This window comes from Coregonus clupeaformis, chromosome 6, assembly GCF_020615455.1.
Source record: "Coregonus clupeaformis isolate EN_2021a chromosome 6, ASM2061545v1, whole genome shotgun sequence".
Classification (NCBI taxonomy): domain Eukaryota; kingdom Metazoa; phylum Chordata; class Actinopteri; order Salmoniformes; family Salmonidae; genus Coregonus; species Coregonus clupeaformis.
Window position 1 is genome coordinate 31,542,991 of NC_059197.1, and position 18,202 is coordinate 31,561,192.

General features: G+C 45.2%; 1 protein-coding gene across 6 annotated transcripts in view; it reads left to right on the plus strand.

The window, feature by feature from the left end:
* The first annotated feature begins 7,816 nt into the window (after nucleotides 1–7,816).
* The window catches only part of ryr1b (ryanodine receptor 1b (skeletal)), a 215,757-nt gene continuing 205,371 nt past the window's right edge, over nucleotides 7,817–18,202 (plus strand). For all 6 annotated transcript variants that reach the window (XM_045220046.1, XM_045220041.1, XM_045220050.1 and 3 more), the window contains exon 1: nucleotides 7,817–8,011. In XM_045220046.1, coding sequence (XP_045075981.1) covers nucleotides 7,964–8,011 — 48 coding nt within the window. In that variant the 5' untranslated portion in view covers nucleotides 7,817–7,963. The remainder of the gene's footprint in view (nucleotides 8,012–18,202) is intronic.

Consider the following 18,202-nt stretch of genomic DNA (forward strand, 5'->3'; position numbering starts at 1 on the left):
AGCAGTGAACCAAATAGAAGCATCAATAGAGGCAGGAGGAGAGAGAGAGACAGTCTACTGACTACTGTGTTAGCTAGACTAGAGACAGTCTAGTGACTACAGTGTTAGCTAGACTAGAGACAGTCTACTGACTACTGTGTTAGCTAGACTAGAGACAGTCTACTGACTACTGTGTTAGCTAGACTAGAGACAGTCTAGTGACTACTGTGTTAGCTGGCTAGACTGAGACAGTCTAGTGACATGTGTGAAGACAGTCTACTGACTACTGTGTTAGCTAGACTAGAGACAGTCTACTGACTACTGTGTTAGCTAGACTAGAGACAGTCTACTGACTACTGTGTTAGCTAGACTAGAGACAGTCTACTGACTACTGTGTTAGCTAGACTTTCATTTACATTTTAGTTACTTTGCAGTCACTCTTTTACAGAGCAACTTCCAGTTAGTTCATTCAACTTAAAGCTAGAATCCGCAGTTGAAACAGTAACAATCTGAGGCATAGGCCTGGAGAAATTCTACTAATCTCAAATTCTTAGACAGAGCTATGGATGCAAGGACTGACCATCCATGAGATCAGAATGATAGTTTTAACCATGTTTTGAGGCTATACAGTGTTTGTTTACATTTACATTGTTTTACAAACATTGGCGTAAAACAAGCTTCTATTTTGGGTTCTAATGGGGTACGACAGGTGAACTAAGCTCGAGGCATTTATAAGTTATATTCTTGAAGAATCAATGGCAATGGGTATATATCATTAATTTATGAGTCAAAAAATGGATGTAGCAACTGCAGATTGCCCCTTTAAGGTAGCTAGGTAAGACAACCACGTCACAATCATTGTAAGTAAACTGTTCATCAATAAAGCAGAAAAATCGGTGCTAGTAAGAACTAGTGCTAGAACAGGTGTTTTACAGACAGACTAGTGTAGAACAGGTGTTTTACAGACAGACTAGTGCTAGAACAGGTGTTTTACAGACAGACTAGTGTAGAACAGGTGTTTTACAGACAGACTAGTGTAGAACAGGTGCTTTACAGACAGACTAGTGTAGAACAGGTGTTTTACAGACAGACTAGTGTAGAACAGGTGTTTTACAGACAGACTAGTGTAGAACAGGTGCTTTACAGACAGACTAGTGTAGAACAGGTGTTTTACAGACAGACTAGTGCTAGAACAGGTGCTTTACAGACAGACTAGTGTAGAACAGGTGCTTTACAGACAGACTAGTGCTAGAACAGGTGTTTTACAGACAGACTAGTGTAGAACAGGTGTTTTACAGACAGACTAGTGTAGAACAGGTGTTTTACAGACAGACTAGTGCTAGAACAGGTGTTTTACAGACAGACTAGTGTAGAACAGGTGTTTTACAGACAGACTAGTGTAGAACAGGTGTTTTACAGACAGACTAGTGTAGAACAGGTGTTTTACAGACAGACTAGTGCTAGAACAGGTGTTTTACAGACAGACTAGTGTAGAACAGGTGCTTTACAGACAGACTAGTGTAGAACAGGTGTTTTACAGACAGACTAGTGTAGAACAGGTGCTTTACAGACAGACTAGTGCTAGAACAGGTGTTTTACAGACAGACTAGTGTAGAACAGGTGCTTTACAGACAGACTAGTGTAGAACAGGTGTTTTACAGACAGACTAGTGTAGAACAGGTGCTTTACAGACAGACTAGTGTAGAACAGGTGTTTTATAGACAGACTAGTGTAGAACAGGTGCTTTACAGACAGACTAGTGTAGAACAGGTGTTTTACAGACAGACTAGTGTAGAACAGGTGTTTTACAGACAGACTAGTGTAGAACAGGTGCTTTACAGACAGACTAGTGTAGAACAGGTGTTTTACAGACAGACTAGTGCTAGAACAGGTGCTTTACAGACAGACTAGTGCTAGAACAGGTGCTTTACAGACAGACTAGTGTAGAACAGGTGCTTTACAGACAGACTAGTGTAGAACAGGTGTTTTACAGACAGACTAGTGTAGAACAGGTGTTTTACAGACAGACTAGTGTAGAACAGGTGTTTTAAGACAGACTAGTGTAGAACAGGTGTTTTACAGACAGACTAGTGTAGAACAGGTGTTTTACAGACAGACTAGTGTAGAACAGGTGTTTTACAGACAGACTAGTGTAGAACAGGTGTTTTACAGACAGACTAGTGTAGAACAGGTGTTTTACAGACAGACTAGTGTAGAACAGGTGTTTTACAGACAGACTAGTGTAGAACAGGTGCTTTACAGACAGACTAGTGTAGAACAGGTGTTTTACAGACAGACTAGTGTAGAACAGGTGTTTTACAGACAGACTAGTGTAGAACAGGTGTTTTACAGACAGACTAGTGTAGAACAGGTGCTTTACAGACAGACTAGTGTAGAACAGGTGTTTTACAGACAGACTAGTGCTAGAACAGGTGTTTTACAGACAGACTAGTGTAGAACAGGTGTTTTACAGACAGACTAGTGTAGAACAGGTGTTTTACAGACAGACTAGTGTAGAACAGGTGCTTTACAGACAGACTAGTGTAGAACAGGTGTTTTACAGACAGACTAGTGCTAGAACAGGTGTTTTACAGACAGACTAGTGCTAGAACAGGTGTTTTACAGACAGACTAGTGTAGAACAGGTGTTTTACAGACAGACTAGTGTAGAACAGGTGTTTTACAGACAGACTAGTGTAGAACAGGTGTTTTACAGACAGACTAGTGTAGAACAGGTGCTTTACAGACAGACTAGTGTAGAACAGGTGCTTTACAGACAGACTAGTGTAGAACAGGTGTTTTACAGACAGACTAGTGTAGAACAGGTGTTTTACAGACAGACTAGTGTAGAACAGGTGCTTTACAGACAGACTAGTGTAGAACAGGTGTTTTACAGACAGACTAGTGTAGAACAGGTGTTTACAGACAGACTAGTGTAGAACAGGTGCTTTACAGACAGACTAGTGTAGAACAGGTGTTTTACAGACAGACTAGTGTAGAACAGGTGTTTTACAGACAGACTAGTGTAGAACAGGTGCTTTACAGACAGACTAGTGCTAGAACAGGTGTTTTACAGACAGACTAGTGCTAGAACAGGTGTTTTACAGACAGACTAGTGTAGAACAGGTGTTTTACAGACAGACTAGTGTAGAACAGGTGTTTTACAGACAGACTAGTGTAGAACAGGTGTTTTACAGACAGACTAGTGTAGAACAGGTGCTTTACAGACAGACTAGTGCTAGAACAGGTGTTTTACAGACAGACTAGTGTAGAACAGGTGTTTTACAGACAGACTAGTGTAGAACAGGTGCTTTACAGACAGACTAGTGTAGAACAGGTGCTTTACAGACAGACTAGTGCTAGAACAGGTGTTTTACAGACAGACTAGTGTAGAACAGGTGTTTTACAGACAGACTAGTGTAGAACAGGTGTTTTACAGACAGACTAGTGTAGAACAGGTGTTTTACAGACAGACTAGTGTAGAACAGGTGCTTTACAGACAGACTAGTGTAGAACAGGTGCTTTACAGACAGACTAGTGTAGAACAGGTGCTTTACAGACAGACTAGTGTAGAACAGGTGTTTTACAGACAGACTAGTGTAGAACAGGTGCTTTACAGACAGACTAGTGTAGAACAGGTGTTTTACAGACAGACTAGTGTAGAACAGGTGCTTTACAGACAGTCTAGTGCTAGAACAGGTGCTTTACAGACAGACTAGTGCTAGAACAGGTGTTTTACAGACAGACTAGTGTAGAACAGGTGCTTTACAGACAGACTAGTGTAGAACAGGTGCTTTACAGACAGACTAGTGTAGAACAGGTGTTTTACAGACAGACTAGTGTAGAACAGGTGCTTTACAGACAGACTAGTGCTAGAACAGGTGCTTTACAGACAGACTAGTGCTAGAACAGGTGTTTTACAGACAGACTAGTGTAGAACAGGTGCTTTACAGACAGACTAGTGTAGAACAGGTGTTTTACAGACAGACTAGTGTAGAACAGGTGCTTTACAGACAGACTAGTGTAGAACAGGTGTTTTACAGACAGACTAGTGTAGAACAGGTGCTTTACAGACATACTAGTGCTAGAACAGGTGTTTTACAGACATACTAGTGTAGAACAGGTGTTTTACAGACAGACTAGTGTAGAACAGGTGCTTTACAGACAGACTAGTGTAGAACCAGTATGTACTACCAACATTATGTAAATGAGGTTGGAGGGAAATCGTGTTGTGAGGAAATGCTAACTTGGTTTAAAAAGCTTCTAAAGTTTGTCATTTCCACTTGAAAATGTCACACTTGATTTGCCCTAATGAAAAATGTATCAACCCTTAAAAAAAAAAAAAGAAATCCATGAATTATAGCCCACATAACAATTCACATTTCCTATTCCTGCTGAATTATTTTCCTGCTGTGTGAAACTGCCTCAAAGTAAGATACAGCCTCTCTATATAGTAAGTCACCAGTACATTATTTGTTAATTCCTGTACAATGATGAGTAAAGTGATTTAGAGAGGTAGCCTACCATGAACAGCTGCTCCTCTCTTCTCATCTACACCCCACTGTTATCCCTCTCTCTTTGTAGCTCTTCAATGTCTTTCTCTCTTTCACTCAGGGTCCCCCCCATCCTCTCTCTCTATCACCCCCATTTCTTCCCTCTCTTCTCCCTCTGTGATGGGGTTGACACAGGGCTCTAGTGTTTCCAGGGCTGTGTCTCTGTGTGCAGCTGGAGGCGGCCAGTCAAAGAAATCTTTGTTCCCAACAGGAGACACTGATGGGTCTGAGGGGGTGAAGGATGGAGGTGTCTGTTGGGTGAACCTGTGTGTGTTAGAGGGAGTCGGTCGTTAGCGTTCAAATACTCGCGCACAGAGGAATGCAGTAGCGCTGGTATTTCTGGTTTGAAATATCCTCCTCTCTTCTGTAATGTAGTTTACAGTAATCAGTTGTGACATAGCCTACACGTTTTACTGAATGAAGAGGAAGGGTTACACAGCAGCAGTAGAAACTACAACTAGGGACTATTTTTCTTATATCATTACTCACATGTTTCTGTCCTTCCTGTGATGGGTAGTTAGTTAGTTAGTTTGTTAGTTAGCCAACTCTTTCTCTTGTCTAACACACACAGCAGGGCAATAAAGTAAACTTCTATGGAAGATGACGCATTATACGCCTGTTAGTGGGTCGGCCTATATCTGATACATGTTGCGTTTACCTTCCATTTTTCCAACCTCCTGAAATAATTAATATTATGGCCCTATGAGAAAGTATTTGTATTTGAGAGGCTGTAAGTCAATACTATAATCATATTCATAATAGTATACATCTAGGACATGTTATCAAAGCTGAGCAGTTCGTGGCGGCCGGGGCAGAAATTGCACGTTATTTTTAAAACCATACCGTTCAGAATGATTTTCATCCTCATCAAGCCGTAAATCAGAAATACAGCGATAACACCGCCATCTAGCGGTTAGACTGCGCTACTGTGGAGATCACGGCTCGACCAGAAAGAGAGGACAAACCTTCCGAACTCAAACTCCCAGCATTCACTGGGGGTTTTCTCTGGCGTCTCTTTTCCTGCGCATGCGCAGTAAAGGTCCTTGTCTATCTGGCCAGTACATTTCCCAAAACCCAGTGAAAACCCTCCTCTGTTGTCCACTGCTCCAGAGTCAGATGTGGATGTTATGGGAGAAGAGAGAGATGGAGAGATGAGAGAAGGAGAGAAGGAGAGAAGGAGAGGAGGATAAATGATGACAGATAGATGGAGCTAACAGAGGTGAGGCTGCATGCTGTTACATACTTATGAATACCGGAGGAAGGGTGTGTATGTGTGTCTATGTGTGTCTATGTGTGTCTATGTGTGTGTCTATGTGTGTCTATGTGTGTGTATGTGTGTCTATGTGTGTCTATGTGTGTGTATGTGTGTCTATGTGTGCGTGTGTGTGTCTATGTGTGTCTATGTGTGTGTATGTGTGTGTATGTGTGTCTATGTGTGCGTGTTTGTGCCATTGCCGATGTGGGGTGTGTCAATTAGGTAGGTAGATGCATGTTGGTTGCCCTTCATAATATGTGTCTGTGTGTGTTTGTGTGTGTCTGATCTGTTTGTGTTCTGTACAGGGGCGTGCTGTGTAGGTGCAGGATAGGTTCAGCCTGATTGAAGGCCTACTGGAGGGGGGGATTTGCACAAAACAAGACAAAGGATAATTTCTGTTTTTTTCTAATCTCATTACGTTATTTATCATCTGATCATAATTACATTTATGATTTGGTTGATAAATGTGTATTATGGTTGGACATATGCCCAGAAATACAGACAGACAGAGATGCAGACAGACAGACAGACAGAGATGCAGACAGACAGACAGACAGACAGACAGACAGACAGAGATACAGACAGACAGACAGACAGAGATAATAAAAACATTTACATAGGTATGCAGACCCTTTACTCAGTACTTTGTTGAAGCACCTTTGGCAGCGATTACAGCCTCAAGTCTTCTTGGGTATGACGCTACAAGCTTGGCACGCCTGTATTTGGGGAGTTTCTCCCATTCTTCTCTGCAGATCCTCTCAAGCTCTGTCAGGTTGGATGGGGGGTGTTGCTGCACAGCTATTTTCAGATCTCTCCAGAGATGTTCGATAGGGTTCAAGTCCGGGCTCTGGCTGGGCCACTCAAGGACATTCAAGACTTGTCCCGAAGCCACTCTTGCATTGTCTTGGCTGTGTGCTTAGGGTCGTTGTCCTGTTGGAAGGTGAACCTTCGCCCCAGTCTGAGGTCCTGAGCGCCCTGGCGCAGGTTTTCATCAAGGATCTCTCTGTACTTTGCTCAGTTCATCTTTGCCTCGATCCTGACTAGTCTCCCAGTCACTGCCGCTGAAAAACACCCCCACAGCATGATGCTGCCACCACCATGCTTCACTGTAGGGATGGTGCAAGGTTTCTTCCAGACTTGACGCTTGGCATTCAGGCAAAAGAGTTGCATCTTGATTTCATCAGACCAGAGAATCTTGTTTCTCATGGTCTGAGAGTCTTTAGGTGCCTTTTGGCAAACTCCAAGCGGGCTGTCATGTGCCTTTTACTGAGGAGTGGCTTCCTTCTGGCCACTCTACCATAAAGGCCTGATTGGTGGAGTGCTGCAGAGATGGTTACTTTTCTGGAAGGTTCTCCCATCTCCACAGAGTAACTCTGGAGCTCTGTCAGAGTGACCATCGGGTTCTTGGTCACCTCCCTGACCAAGGCCCTTCTCCCCCATTGCTCAGTTTGGCCGGGCGGCCAGCTTTAGGAAGAGTCTTGGTGGTTCCAAACTTCTTCCATTTAAGAATGATGGAGGCCACTGTGTTCTTGGGGACCTTCAATGCTGCAGACATTTTTGTGTACTCTTCCCCAGATCTGTGCCTTGACACAATCCTGTCTCGGAGCTCTACGGACAATTCCTTCAACCTCATGGCTTGTGTACGTGCACCTGTGTGTTCCTGTGTGTACGTGCACCTGTGTGTTCCTGTGTGTACGTGCACCTGTGTGTTCCTGTGTGTGTGTGCGCTCCAGAAGCCTCCAGAAGCTTTCCTTTTATAGCCTGGAGTGGCCCACTTCTACAAACATGGCTGCAGGGTGGGAACAGTTAGAATGTGTAACAAGGTGCCTGCCCCCCCTCCCTCTCCCCCCCCCCCCAGACAGCCAGGGAGAGCCCAGCCTACCCGTCACTCTCTCTCCCAACATGGTGAGAGCCACAGGACTCATTCTGTCCTCCAGCACACCCACACACACACTCTGAGAGCCAGAGAGAGAGGGAGATAGAGAGGTGTAACAAGGAGAGAGAGAGAGAGAGAGAGAGAGAGAGAGAGAGTGGTGTTGCGAATAGAGAAAGAGAGAGAAGGAAGGTTTTTGTGCAAAGGACTAAAAGAAAAAGAGAGAGCTAGAGAACATTCTGGAGGATATTCTGGCTTCTCTCTCAGAGCTGCAGATTGAACTGGGACAAGAGAAAACAGGAAGATGGCAGAAGGAGGAGAGGGAGAGGAGGAGATTCAGTTCCTCCGCACGGTGAGTTGCTGCTTTACTTTCCCCCTGGGCTCCTAGCCGGGTTAGGGTATAGGGGTTAGGGCTGTTAGGGGTTAGGGTTAGGAGGGGTTAGGGTATAAGGGTTAGGGCTGTTAGGGGTTAGGGTTAGGAGGGGTTAGGGTATAGGGGTTAGGGTTAGGAGGGGTTAGGGTATAGGGGTTAGGGCTCTGGGTTAGAGCTGGGAGGGGTTAGGGTGAGACCTGCCCTGCCTGGACACATGCTGGCTTCTGGACTGGGTGGTGGGGGAGGGGCTGTGGGGGGGCTTATGAGGAATCTGATCTGAGCTCGTTAATTTGTCATCAGGAGAAGGCTATGCTTTAACTACAGCACAGTAGCTACCTACCTTTATCTTCACACACTTTAGCATAGCCTATGTTATACCAGAGCCTTGGGCTTCAGACCGTGTCTGTTCTACAGTGGTCTGAACGTGGTGATTCAGAGTATTCTTAACTGTTGTTGAAAGCTACTCTGCCCGGTCCTCTATATCAATATCAGATGGCTCTCTCTTCTGCTTCCTGGTTTTAGTAAATGTTGCTGTACTGGCAGAGATATTTCAGTCTGTTAGCCTCTGGTAGCAGTTCTGCAAGCCATGCGGCCTCCTTCCCTTCCCTTCTGAATTTAGTTGACTATTTTAGTGTCCTGACCTGATTATCACTGGCTGAGCCTGGCTCTGGGTGGATGTCTTTAATATGACATGATCACTGACACTTTAGATATTACAGTTCTGTAGACTGTTATTGTAGTGGTTCATTGACTTAAAATGATCTGTAATTGTAGTGGTTCATAGACTTAAAATGATCTGTTATTGTAGTGGTTCATAGACTTAAAATGATCTGTTATTGTAGTGGTTCATAGACTTAAAATGATCTGTTACTGTAGTGGTTCATAGACTTAAAATGATCTGTTATTGTAGTGGTTCATAGACTTAAAATGATATGTTATTGTAGTGGTTCATAGACTTAAAATGATCTGTTATTGTAGTGGTTCATAGACTTAAAATGATCTGTTACTGTAGTGGTTCATATACTTAAAATGATCTGTTATTGTAGTGGTTCATAGTCTTAAAATGATCTGTTATTGTAGTGGTTCATAGACTTAAAATGATCTGTTATTGTAGTGGTTCATATACTTAAAATGATCTGTTATTGTGGTGGTTCATAGACTTAAAATGATCTGTTATTGTGGTGGTTCATAGACTTAAAATGATCTGTTACTGTAGTGGTTCATAGACTTAAAATGATCTGTTATTGTGGTGGTTCATAGACTTAAAATGATCTGTTATTGTAGTGGTTCATAGACTTAAAATGATCTGTTACTGTAGTGGTTCATAGACTTAAAATGATCTGTTATTGTAGTGGTTCATAGACTTAAAATGATCTGTTATTGTAGTGGTTCATAGACTTAAAATGATCTGTTATTGTAGTGGTTCATAGACTTAAAATGATCTGTTATTGTAGTGGTTCATAGACTTAAAATGATCTGTTATTGTAGTGGTTCATAGACTTAAAATGATCTGTTATTGTAGTGGTTCATAGACTTAAAATGATCTGTTATTGTAGTGGTTCATAGACTTAAGATGATCTGTAGGTTCAGAGTAGTTAGGATACTTGACATTGTATAGATCAGTGTGTAGATTTTGTAAGTGGCACCGTCAGGTAGGCTATTAGATTTTTTGGGTGCTAATTTTGTTGCTCCCAGAATGTTCTGGTGGTTTCAGGGTATATGGGTGGTTGTGGGGTTCTGCGTGTGCATGTATTTGCGTTTGTGTGAGTGTGAGTGTGTGTGTGTGTGTGTGTGTGTGTACAGACCGGTGCATCTGTTGGCATCGTTATCTATTTATACCCCAGGAAAGGAGAGCTGAACCTGTCAGTGTTTTTTTTGGTCACATAGGAGGGTTGGGACTGGGAGGGAAGGGACTGGGAGGGTAGGGACTGGGAGGGAAGGGACTGGGAGGGTAGGGACTACGGAGGGTAGGGACTACGGAGGGTAGGGCTGGGAGGGTGGGACTGGGGGGTAGGGACGGGAGGGAAGGGACTGGGAGGGTAGGGACTGGGAGGGTAGGGACTACGGAGGGTAGGGACTGGGAGGGAAGGGACTGGGAGGGTAGGGACTGGGAGGGTAGGGACTGGGAGGGTAGGGACTGGGAGGGTACGGACTACGGAGGGTAGGGACTGGGAGGGTAGGGACTGGGAGGGAAGGGACTGGGAGGGAAGGGACTGGGAGGGAAGGGACTGGGAGGGTACGGACTACGGAGGGTAGGGACTGGGAGGGAAGGGACTGGGAGGGAAGGGACTGGGAGGGTAGGGACTGGGAGGGAAGGGACTGGGAGGGTACGGACTACGGAGGGTAGGGACTGGGAGGGAAGGGACTGGGAGGGAAGGGACTGGGAGGGAAGGGACTGGGAGGGTACGGACTACGGAGGGTTGGGACTGGGAGGGAAGGGACTGGGAGGGAAGGGACTGGGAGGGTAGGGACTGGGAGGGCTACGGACTACGGAGGGTAGGGACTGGGAGGGTAGGGACTGGGAGGGAAGGGACTGGGAGGGAAGGGACTGGGAGGGTACGGACTACGGAGGGTAGGGACTGGGAGGGTAGGGACTGGGAGGGAAGGGACTGGGAGGGAAGGGACTGGGAGGGAAGGGACTGGGAGGGTACGGACTACGGAGGGTAGGGACTGGGAGGGTAGGGACTGGGAGGGTAGGGACTGGGAGGAAGGGACTGGGAGGGTAGGGACTGGGAGGGTAGGGACTGGGAGGGTAGGGACTGGGAAGGTAGGGACTGGGAGGGTAGGGACTGGGAGGGAAGGGACTGGGAGGGTAGGGACTGGGAGGGTAGGGACTGGGAGGGTAGGGACTGGGAGGGTAGGGACTGGGAGGGTAGGGACTGGGAGGGTAGGGACTGGGAGGGTAGGGACTACGGAGGGTAGGGACTGGGAGGGTAGGGACTGGGAGGGTAGGGACTACGGAGGGTAGGGACTGGGAGGGTAGGGACTGGGAGGGTAGGGACGAGGGGTGGACTACGGAGGGTAGGGACTGGGAGGGTAGGGACTGGGGGGGTAGGGACTACGGAGGGTAGGGACTACGGAGGGTAGGGACTGGGAGGGTAGGGACTGGGAGGGTAGGGACTGGAGAGACTACGGAGGGTAGGGACTACGGAGGGTAGGGACTGGGAGGGTAGGGACTGGGAGGGTAGGGACTGGGAGGGTAGGGACTGGGAGGGTGAGGGATTCGGGAGGGTAGGGACTGGGAGGGTAGGGACTAGGGAGGGTAGGGACACGAGGTAGGGACTGGGAGGGTAGGGACTGGAGGGTAGGGACTACGGAGGGTAGGGACTGGGAGGAAGGGACTGGGAGGGTAGGGACTGGGAGGGTAGGGACTGGGAGGGTACGGACTACGGAGGGTAGGGACTATGGAGGGTAGGGACTGGGAGGGTAGGGACTGGGAGGGTAGGGACTGGGAGGGTAGGGACTGGGAGGGGGGACTACGAGGTAGGGACTGGGAGGGTAGGGACTGGGAGGGTACGGACTACGGAGGGTAGGGACTACGGAGGGTAGGGACTACGGAGGGTAGGGACTGGGAGGGAAGGGACTGGGAGGGTAGGGACTGGGAGGGTAGGGACTGGGAGGGTAGGGACTGGGAGGGTACGGACTACGGAGGGTAGGGACTGGGAGGGTAGGGACTGGGAGGGTAAGGACTGGGAGGGTAGGGACTGGGAGGGTAGGGACTGGGAGGGTACGGACTACGGAGGGTAGGGACTACGGAGGGTGAGGGACTGGGAGGGTAGGGACTGGGAGGGTAGGGACTGGGAGGGTAGGGACTACGGAGGGTAGGGACTGGGAGGGTAGGGACTGGGAGGGTAGGGACTGGGAGGGTAGGGACTGGGAGGGTAGGGACTAGGGAGAGAGGGTAGGAGGATAGGAGACAGAAGAAGCAAGCTGCCCAGGACAGCTGGACACAGTCTTCAAGGCTCCAATGGACATACAGAGACAGCCAGACACGATCTAGGCCTAACACTTCTTACAAAGTTAAGACTAACACATACAGTGCCTTGCAAAAGTATTCATCCCCCTTGGCGTTTTTCCTATTTTGTTGCATAACCTGTAATTTAAATGGATTTTTATTTGGATTTCATGTAATGGACATACACAAAATAGTCCAAATTGGTGAAGTGAAATGAAAAAAATAACTAGTTTCAAAAATTCGAAAGAATAAATAATGGGAAAATGGTGCGTGCATATGTATTCACCCCCTCTGCTATGAAGCCCCTAAATAAGATCTGGTGCAACCAATTACCTTCAGAAGTCACATAATTAGTTAAATAAAGTCCACCTGTGTGCAATCTAAGTGTCACATGATCTGTCACATGATCTCAGTATATATACACCTGTTCTGAAAGGCCCCTGAGTCTGCAACACCACTAAGCAAGGGGCACCACCAAGCAAGCGGCACCATGAAGACCAAGGAGGTCAGGGACAAAGTTGTGGAGAAGTACCGATCAGGGTTGGGTTATAAAAAAATATCCGAAACTTTGAACATCCCACGGAGCACCATTAAATCCATTATGTAAAAATTGAAAGAATATGGCACCACAACAAACCTGCCAAGAGAGGGCCGCCCACCAAAACTCACGGACCAGGCAAGGAGGGCATTAATCAGAGAGGCAACAAAGAGACCAAAGATAACCCTGAAGGAGCTGCAAAGCTCCACAGCGGAGATTGGAGTATTTGCCCATAGGGCCACTTTAAGCCGTACACTCCACAAAGCTGGGCTTTACAGAAGAGTGGCCAGAAAAAATGCCATTGCTTAAATAAAAAAATAAGCAAACACGTTTGGTGTTTGCCAAAAGGCATGTGGGAGACTCCCCAAACATATGGAAGAAGGTACTCTGGTCAGATGAGACTAAAATTGAGCTTTTTGGCCATCAAGGAAAACGCTATGTCTGGCGCAAACCCAACACCTCACATTACTCCGAGAACACCATCCCCACATTGAAGCATGGTGGTGGCAGCATCATGCTGTATTTCATCGGCAGTTATGCATGCTCAAGTTTTCTGTTTTTTTGTCTTATTTCTTGTTTGCTTCACAAACATTTATATATTTGCATCTTCAAAGTGGTAGGCATGTTGTGTAAATCAAATGATACAAACCCCCCAAAAATCCATTTGAATTCCAGGTTGTAAGGCAACAAAATGCCAAGGGGGGTGAATACTTTCGCAAGCCACTGTGCAGTGCCTTCTGACTTTAAATTTAAAATGGATTAAATGGAGATTTTGTGTCATTGGCCTACACACAATACCCCATAATGTCAAAGTGGAATTATGTTTTTTAATTCTTTTACAAATTAATTACAAAATAAAAGCTTGAGTCAATAATTATTCAACCCCTTTGTTATGGCAAGCCTAAATAAGTTCAGGAGTAAAAATGTGTTTAATAAGTTGCATGGACTCACTCTGTGTGCAATAATAGTGTTTAACATGATTTTTGAATGACTACATCATCTCTGTACCCCACACATATAATTATCTGTAAGGTCCCACAGTCGAGCAGTGAATTTCAAACGCAGATTCAACCACAAAGACCAGGGAGGTTTTCCAATGCCTCGAAAAGAAGGGCACCGATTGGTAGATGGGTAAAAATAAAAAAGCAGACATTGAATATCCCTTTGAGCATTGTGAAGTTATTAATTACACTTTGGATGGTGTATCAATACACCCAGTCACTACAAAGATACAGGCGTCCTTCCTAACTCAGCTGCCGGAGAGGAAGGAACCTACTCAGGGATTTCACCATGAGGCCAATGGTGACTTTAAAACAGCTACAGAGTTGAATGGCTGTGATAGGAGAACATTGAGGATGGATCAACAACATTGTAGTTACTTCACAATACTTGCTTGACAAGGACTAGGGAGTTTTTAGGATAAAAAGAAACGGAACAGAACTATGAACAGACAAAATCCAGGAGGAAAACCTGGTTAAGTCTGATTTCCAACAGACGCTAGGAGACAAATTCACCTTTAAGCAGTACAATAACCTAAAATACAAGGCCAAATAAACTGGAGTTACTTACCAAGATGACATGGAATATTCCTGAGTGGTGTATTTACAGTTTTGACTTAAATCAACTTTAAAATCTATGGCAAGACCTGAAAATGTCTAGCAATGATCAACAACCAAATTGACAGAGTTTGAATTTTTTAAAGAATAATGTGCAAATATTGTACAATCCAGGTGTGCAAAGCTCTTAGAGACTTACCCGGAAAGACTCACAGCTGTAATCGCTGCCAAAGGTGATTCCGACATGTATTGACTCAGGGGTGTGAATACTTATGTAAATGTAATATTTCTGTATTTCATTTTCAATACATTTGCATCAATTTCTAAAAACATTCTTTTGCTTTGTCATGATGGGGTATTGGGTGTAGATGGGTGATACAACAAATATATTTATTCCATTTTGAATTCAGCCTGTTACACAACAAAATGTGGAATAAATCAAGTGGGTATGAATACTTTATGAAGGAACTGTAGACAGCTACTGATGCACAGAAAGACAGCGAGTTACAGAGACACTGAGACGCACTGAGACACACTAACAGAGAGGCAGAGAGTTACAGAGACACTGAGACACACTAACAGAGAGGCAGAGAGTTACAGAGACACTGAGACGCACTGAGACACACTAACAGAGAGGCAGAGAGATACAGAGACACTGAGACGCACTGAGACACACTAACAGAGAGGCAGAGAGATACAGAGACACTGAGACGCACTGAGACACACTAACAGAGAGGCAGAGAGTTACTGAGACGCACTGAGACACACTAACAGAGAGGCAGAGAGTTACAGAGACACTGAGACACACTGAGACACACTAACAGAGAGGCAGAGAGTTACAGAGACACTGAGACGCACTGAGACACACTAACAGAGAGGCAGAGACAGTTCTGTTCCCCATGCCTAAAAGTTGGCTGTTGTGTTGGGGGCCTTTCTAGGGGACTGACTGACTAACCATCTAAAACCATCTATAACAGGAGTGTCAAACTAATGTTGCCCCACGGGCTGCAATCAGTCTTCACAGAGGTCCTGAGGGCCGCAATCAGTCTTCACCGAGGTCCCGAGGGCCGCAATCAGTCTTCACCGAGGTCCCGAGGGCCGAAATCAGTCTTCACCGAGGTCCCGAGGGCCGCAATCAGTCTTCACCGAGGTCCCGAGGGCCGCAATCAGTTTTCACCGAGGTCCCGAGGGCCGTACTTTATATTTTTATATATTTCCTTGGCGTAAAAAATTGCTAAAAATAGTATCTTTACTGTCTAGAATATGTTTCAATGACTGTTATCAAGCTGGCCAGAGTGAAGAGACTATAAATGACTGTTATCAAGCTGGTCAGAGTGAATAAACTATAGTGAGGGAAAAAAGTTTTTGATCCCCTGCTGATTTTGTACGTTTGCCCACTGACAAAGAAATGATCAGTCTATAATTTTAATGGTAGGTTTATTTGAGCAGTGAGAGACAGAATAACAACAAAAAAATCCAGAAAAACGCATGTCAAAAATGTTATAAATTGATTTGCATTTTAATGAGGGAAATAAGTATTTGACCCCCTCTCAATCAGAAAGATTTCTTGCTCCCAGGTGTCTTTTATACAGGTAACGAGCTGAGATTAGGAGCACACTCTTAAAGGGAGTGCTCCTAATCTCAGTTTGTTACCTGTATAAAAGACACCTGTCCACAGAAGCAATCAATCAATCAGATTCCAAACTCTCCACCATGGCCAAGACCAAAGAGCTCTCCAAGAATGTCAGGGACAAGATTGTAGACCTACACAAGGCTGGAATGGGCTACAAGACCATCGCCAAGCAGCTTGGTGAGAAGGTGACAACAGTTGGTGCGATTATTGGCAAATGGAAGAAACACAAAAGAACTGTCGATCTCCCTCGGCCTGGGGCTCCATGCAATATCTCACCTCGTGGAGTTGCAATGATCATGAGAACGGTGAGGAATCAGCCCAGAACTACACGGGAGGATCTTGTCAATGATCTCAAGGCAGCTGGGACCATAGTCACCAAGAAAACAATTGGTAACACACTTTGCCGTGAAGGACTGAAATCCTGCAACGCCCGCAAGGTCCCCCTGCTCAAGAAAGCACATATACAGGGCCGTCTGAAGTTCACCAATGAACATCTGAATGATTCAGAGGAGAACTGGGTGAAAGTGTTGTGGTCAGATGAGACCAAAATCGAGCTCTTTGGCATCAACTCAACCCGCCGTGATTGGAGGAGGAGGAATGCTGCCTATGACCCCAAGAACACCATCCCCACCGTCAAACATGGAGGTGGAAACATTATGCTTTGGGGGTGTTTTTCTGCTAAGGGGACAGGACAACTTCACCGCATCAAAGGGACGATGGACGGGGCCATGTACCATCAAATCTTGGGTGAGAACCTCCTTCCCTCAGCCAGGGCATTGAAAATGGGTCGTGAATGGGTATTCCAGCATGACAATGACCCAAAACACATGGCCAAGGCAACAAAGGAGTGGCTCAAGAAGAAGCACATTAAGGTCCTGGAGTGGCCTAGCCAGTCTCCAGACCTTAATACCATAGAAAATATGTGGAGGGAGCTGAAGGTTCGAGTTGCCAAACGTCAGCCTCGAAACCTTAATGACTTGGAGAAGATCTGCAAAGAGGAGTGGGACAAAATCCCTCCTGAGATTAATGCAAACCTGGTGGCCAACTACAAGAAACGTCTGACCTCTGTGATTGCCAAAAAGGGTTTTGCCACCAAGTACTAAGTCATGTTTTGCAGAGGGGTCAAATACTTATTTCCCTCATTAAAATGCAAAGCAATTTATAACATTTTTGACATGTGTTTTTCTGGATTTTTTTGTTGTTATTCTGTCTCTCACTGTTCAAATAAACCTACCATTAAAATTATAGACTGATCATGTCTTTGTCAGTGGGCAAACGTACAAAATCAGCAGGGGATTAAATACTTTTTTCCCTCACTGTATAAATGACTGTTATCAAGCTGGTCAGAGTGAATAAACTATAAATGACTGTTATCAAGCTGGACAGAGTGAAGAGACTATAAATGACAAGTTGTGGCTGTGTCGAGGCTTGGCCCCTCACTGGCCAATCAGAACGTGCTCCATGGCGAAATATGTGGTTGCTTCAAGTTGTGTATTTACCAGTTATGTATTGCCTTGGAATCAACTCCAATTCCAGTGTTAGTCCGTTATAGTTCGTTAAATGGATTACAGAAACGATATAACAAAATGTAGACCTTTCTTTGCTAAAATAGGTTAACTTGAACCGATTTGCAGTCCACATTGTTCTAAGTAATGGCATTGCTTCAATAGCATTCACACTGATATAAGGGCTAGGCCTACTGTAAATTGCATTATGGCTGAGCATGGACATGCCAAACATTGTCAATAAGCAAGATTAAATTAATTATTGATAAGGCCTAATGTGGGCCTGCCTACAATGCAGAGATAAAAAGAGAATGTCAGCTCACTGTTTTACTTCTCTCAAACTTTTTATAATGCTTTGGTGATTAAGATTTATTTCCAAGCGGTCTCAGGAGCCAAACCCTTTATCGACAGTCTCGACTACTTCACGATTGCATTGGGCAGGACAAAAAAAAGCCTTAATTGAGAGGAGGAGAGGCTTTTTTAATAAAATATAACGAAATGGGAAAAAACATTAGTTTTTTATGTTTCTAAATACGAAGTATAAAGGTGCCAAAAGCACATTCCATGCGCATATGGGCAGTGTGCGTCACGGCTAGATAGGCTGCGTTTCCGCTGTCAAAGATGCCATAACCAACTGCGTTACCGCTAAAACCAGCTTTTGGTTGGTCTTAAATATCCCTATCAGCGCTGCCTGAAATTAGCACTTTGGATCATGTTTTTGAGGACACACATCAAATATTTCCAACCCGCCCATCTAAGCGCAAGCATGCTGACAGGTAAATTGCCGAACCTGACGTTAGGGCTGGAAAATGCCAGTGCGCCAGTTTTTACATTACGAAATTGCAAACTAACGTGCGTTTGACACTAGCGCCACCTTAACGACAGCCGAAAATAGAGCCCATAGACTCAGGCATCATTCAACAAGATGTCACAATGCTGTCACAAGGCTGTCTCAATGCTGTCACAATGCTGTCACAAGGCTG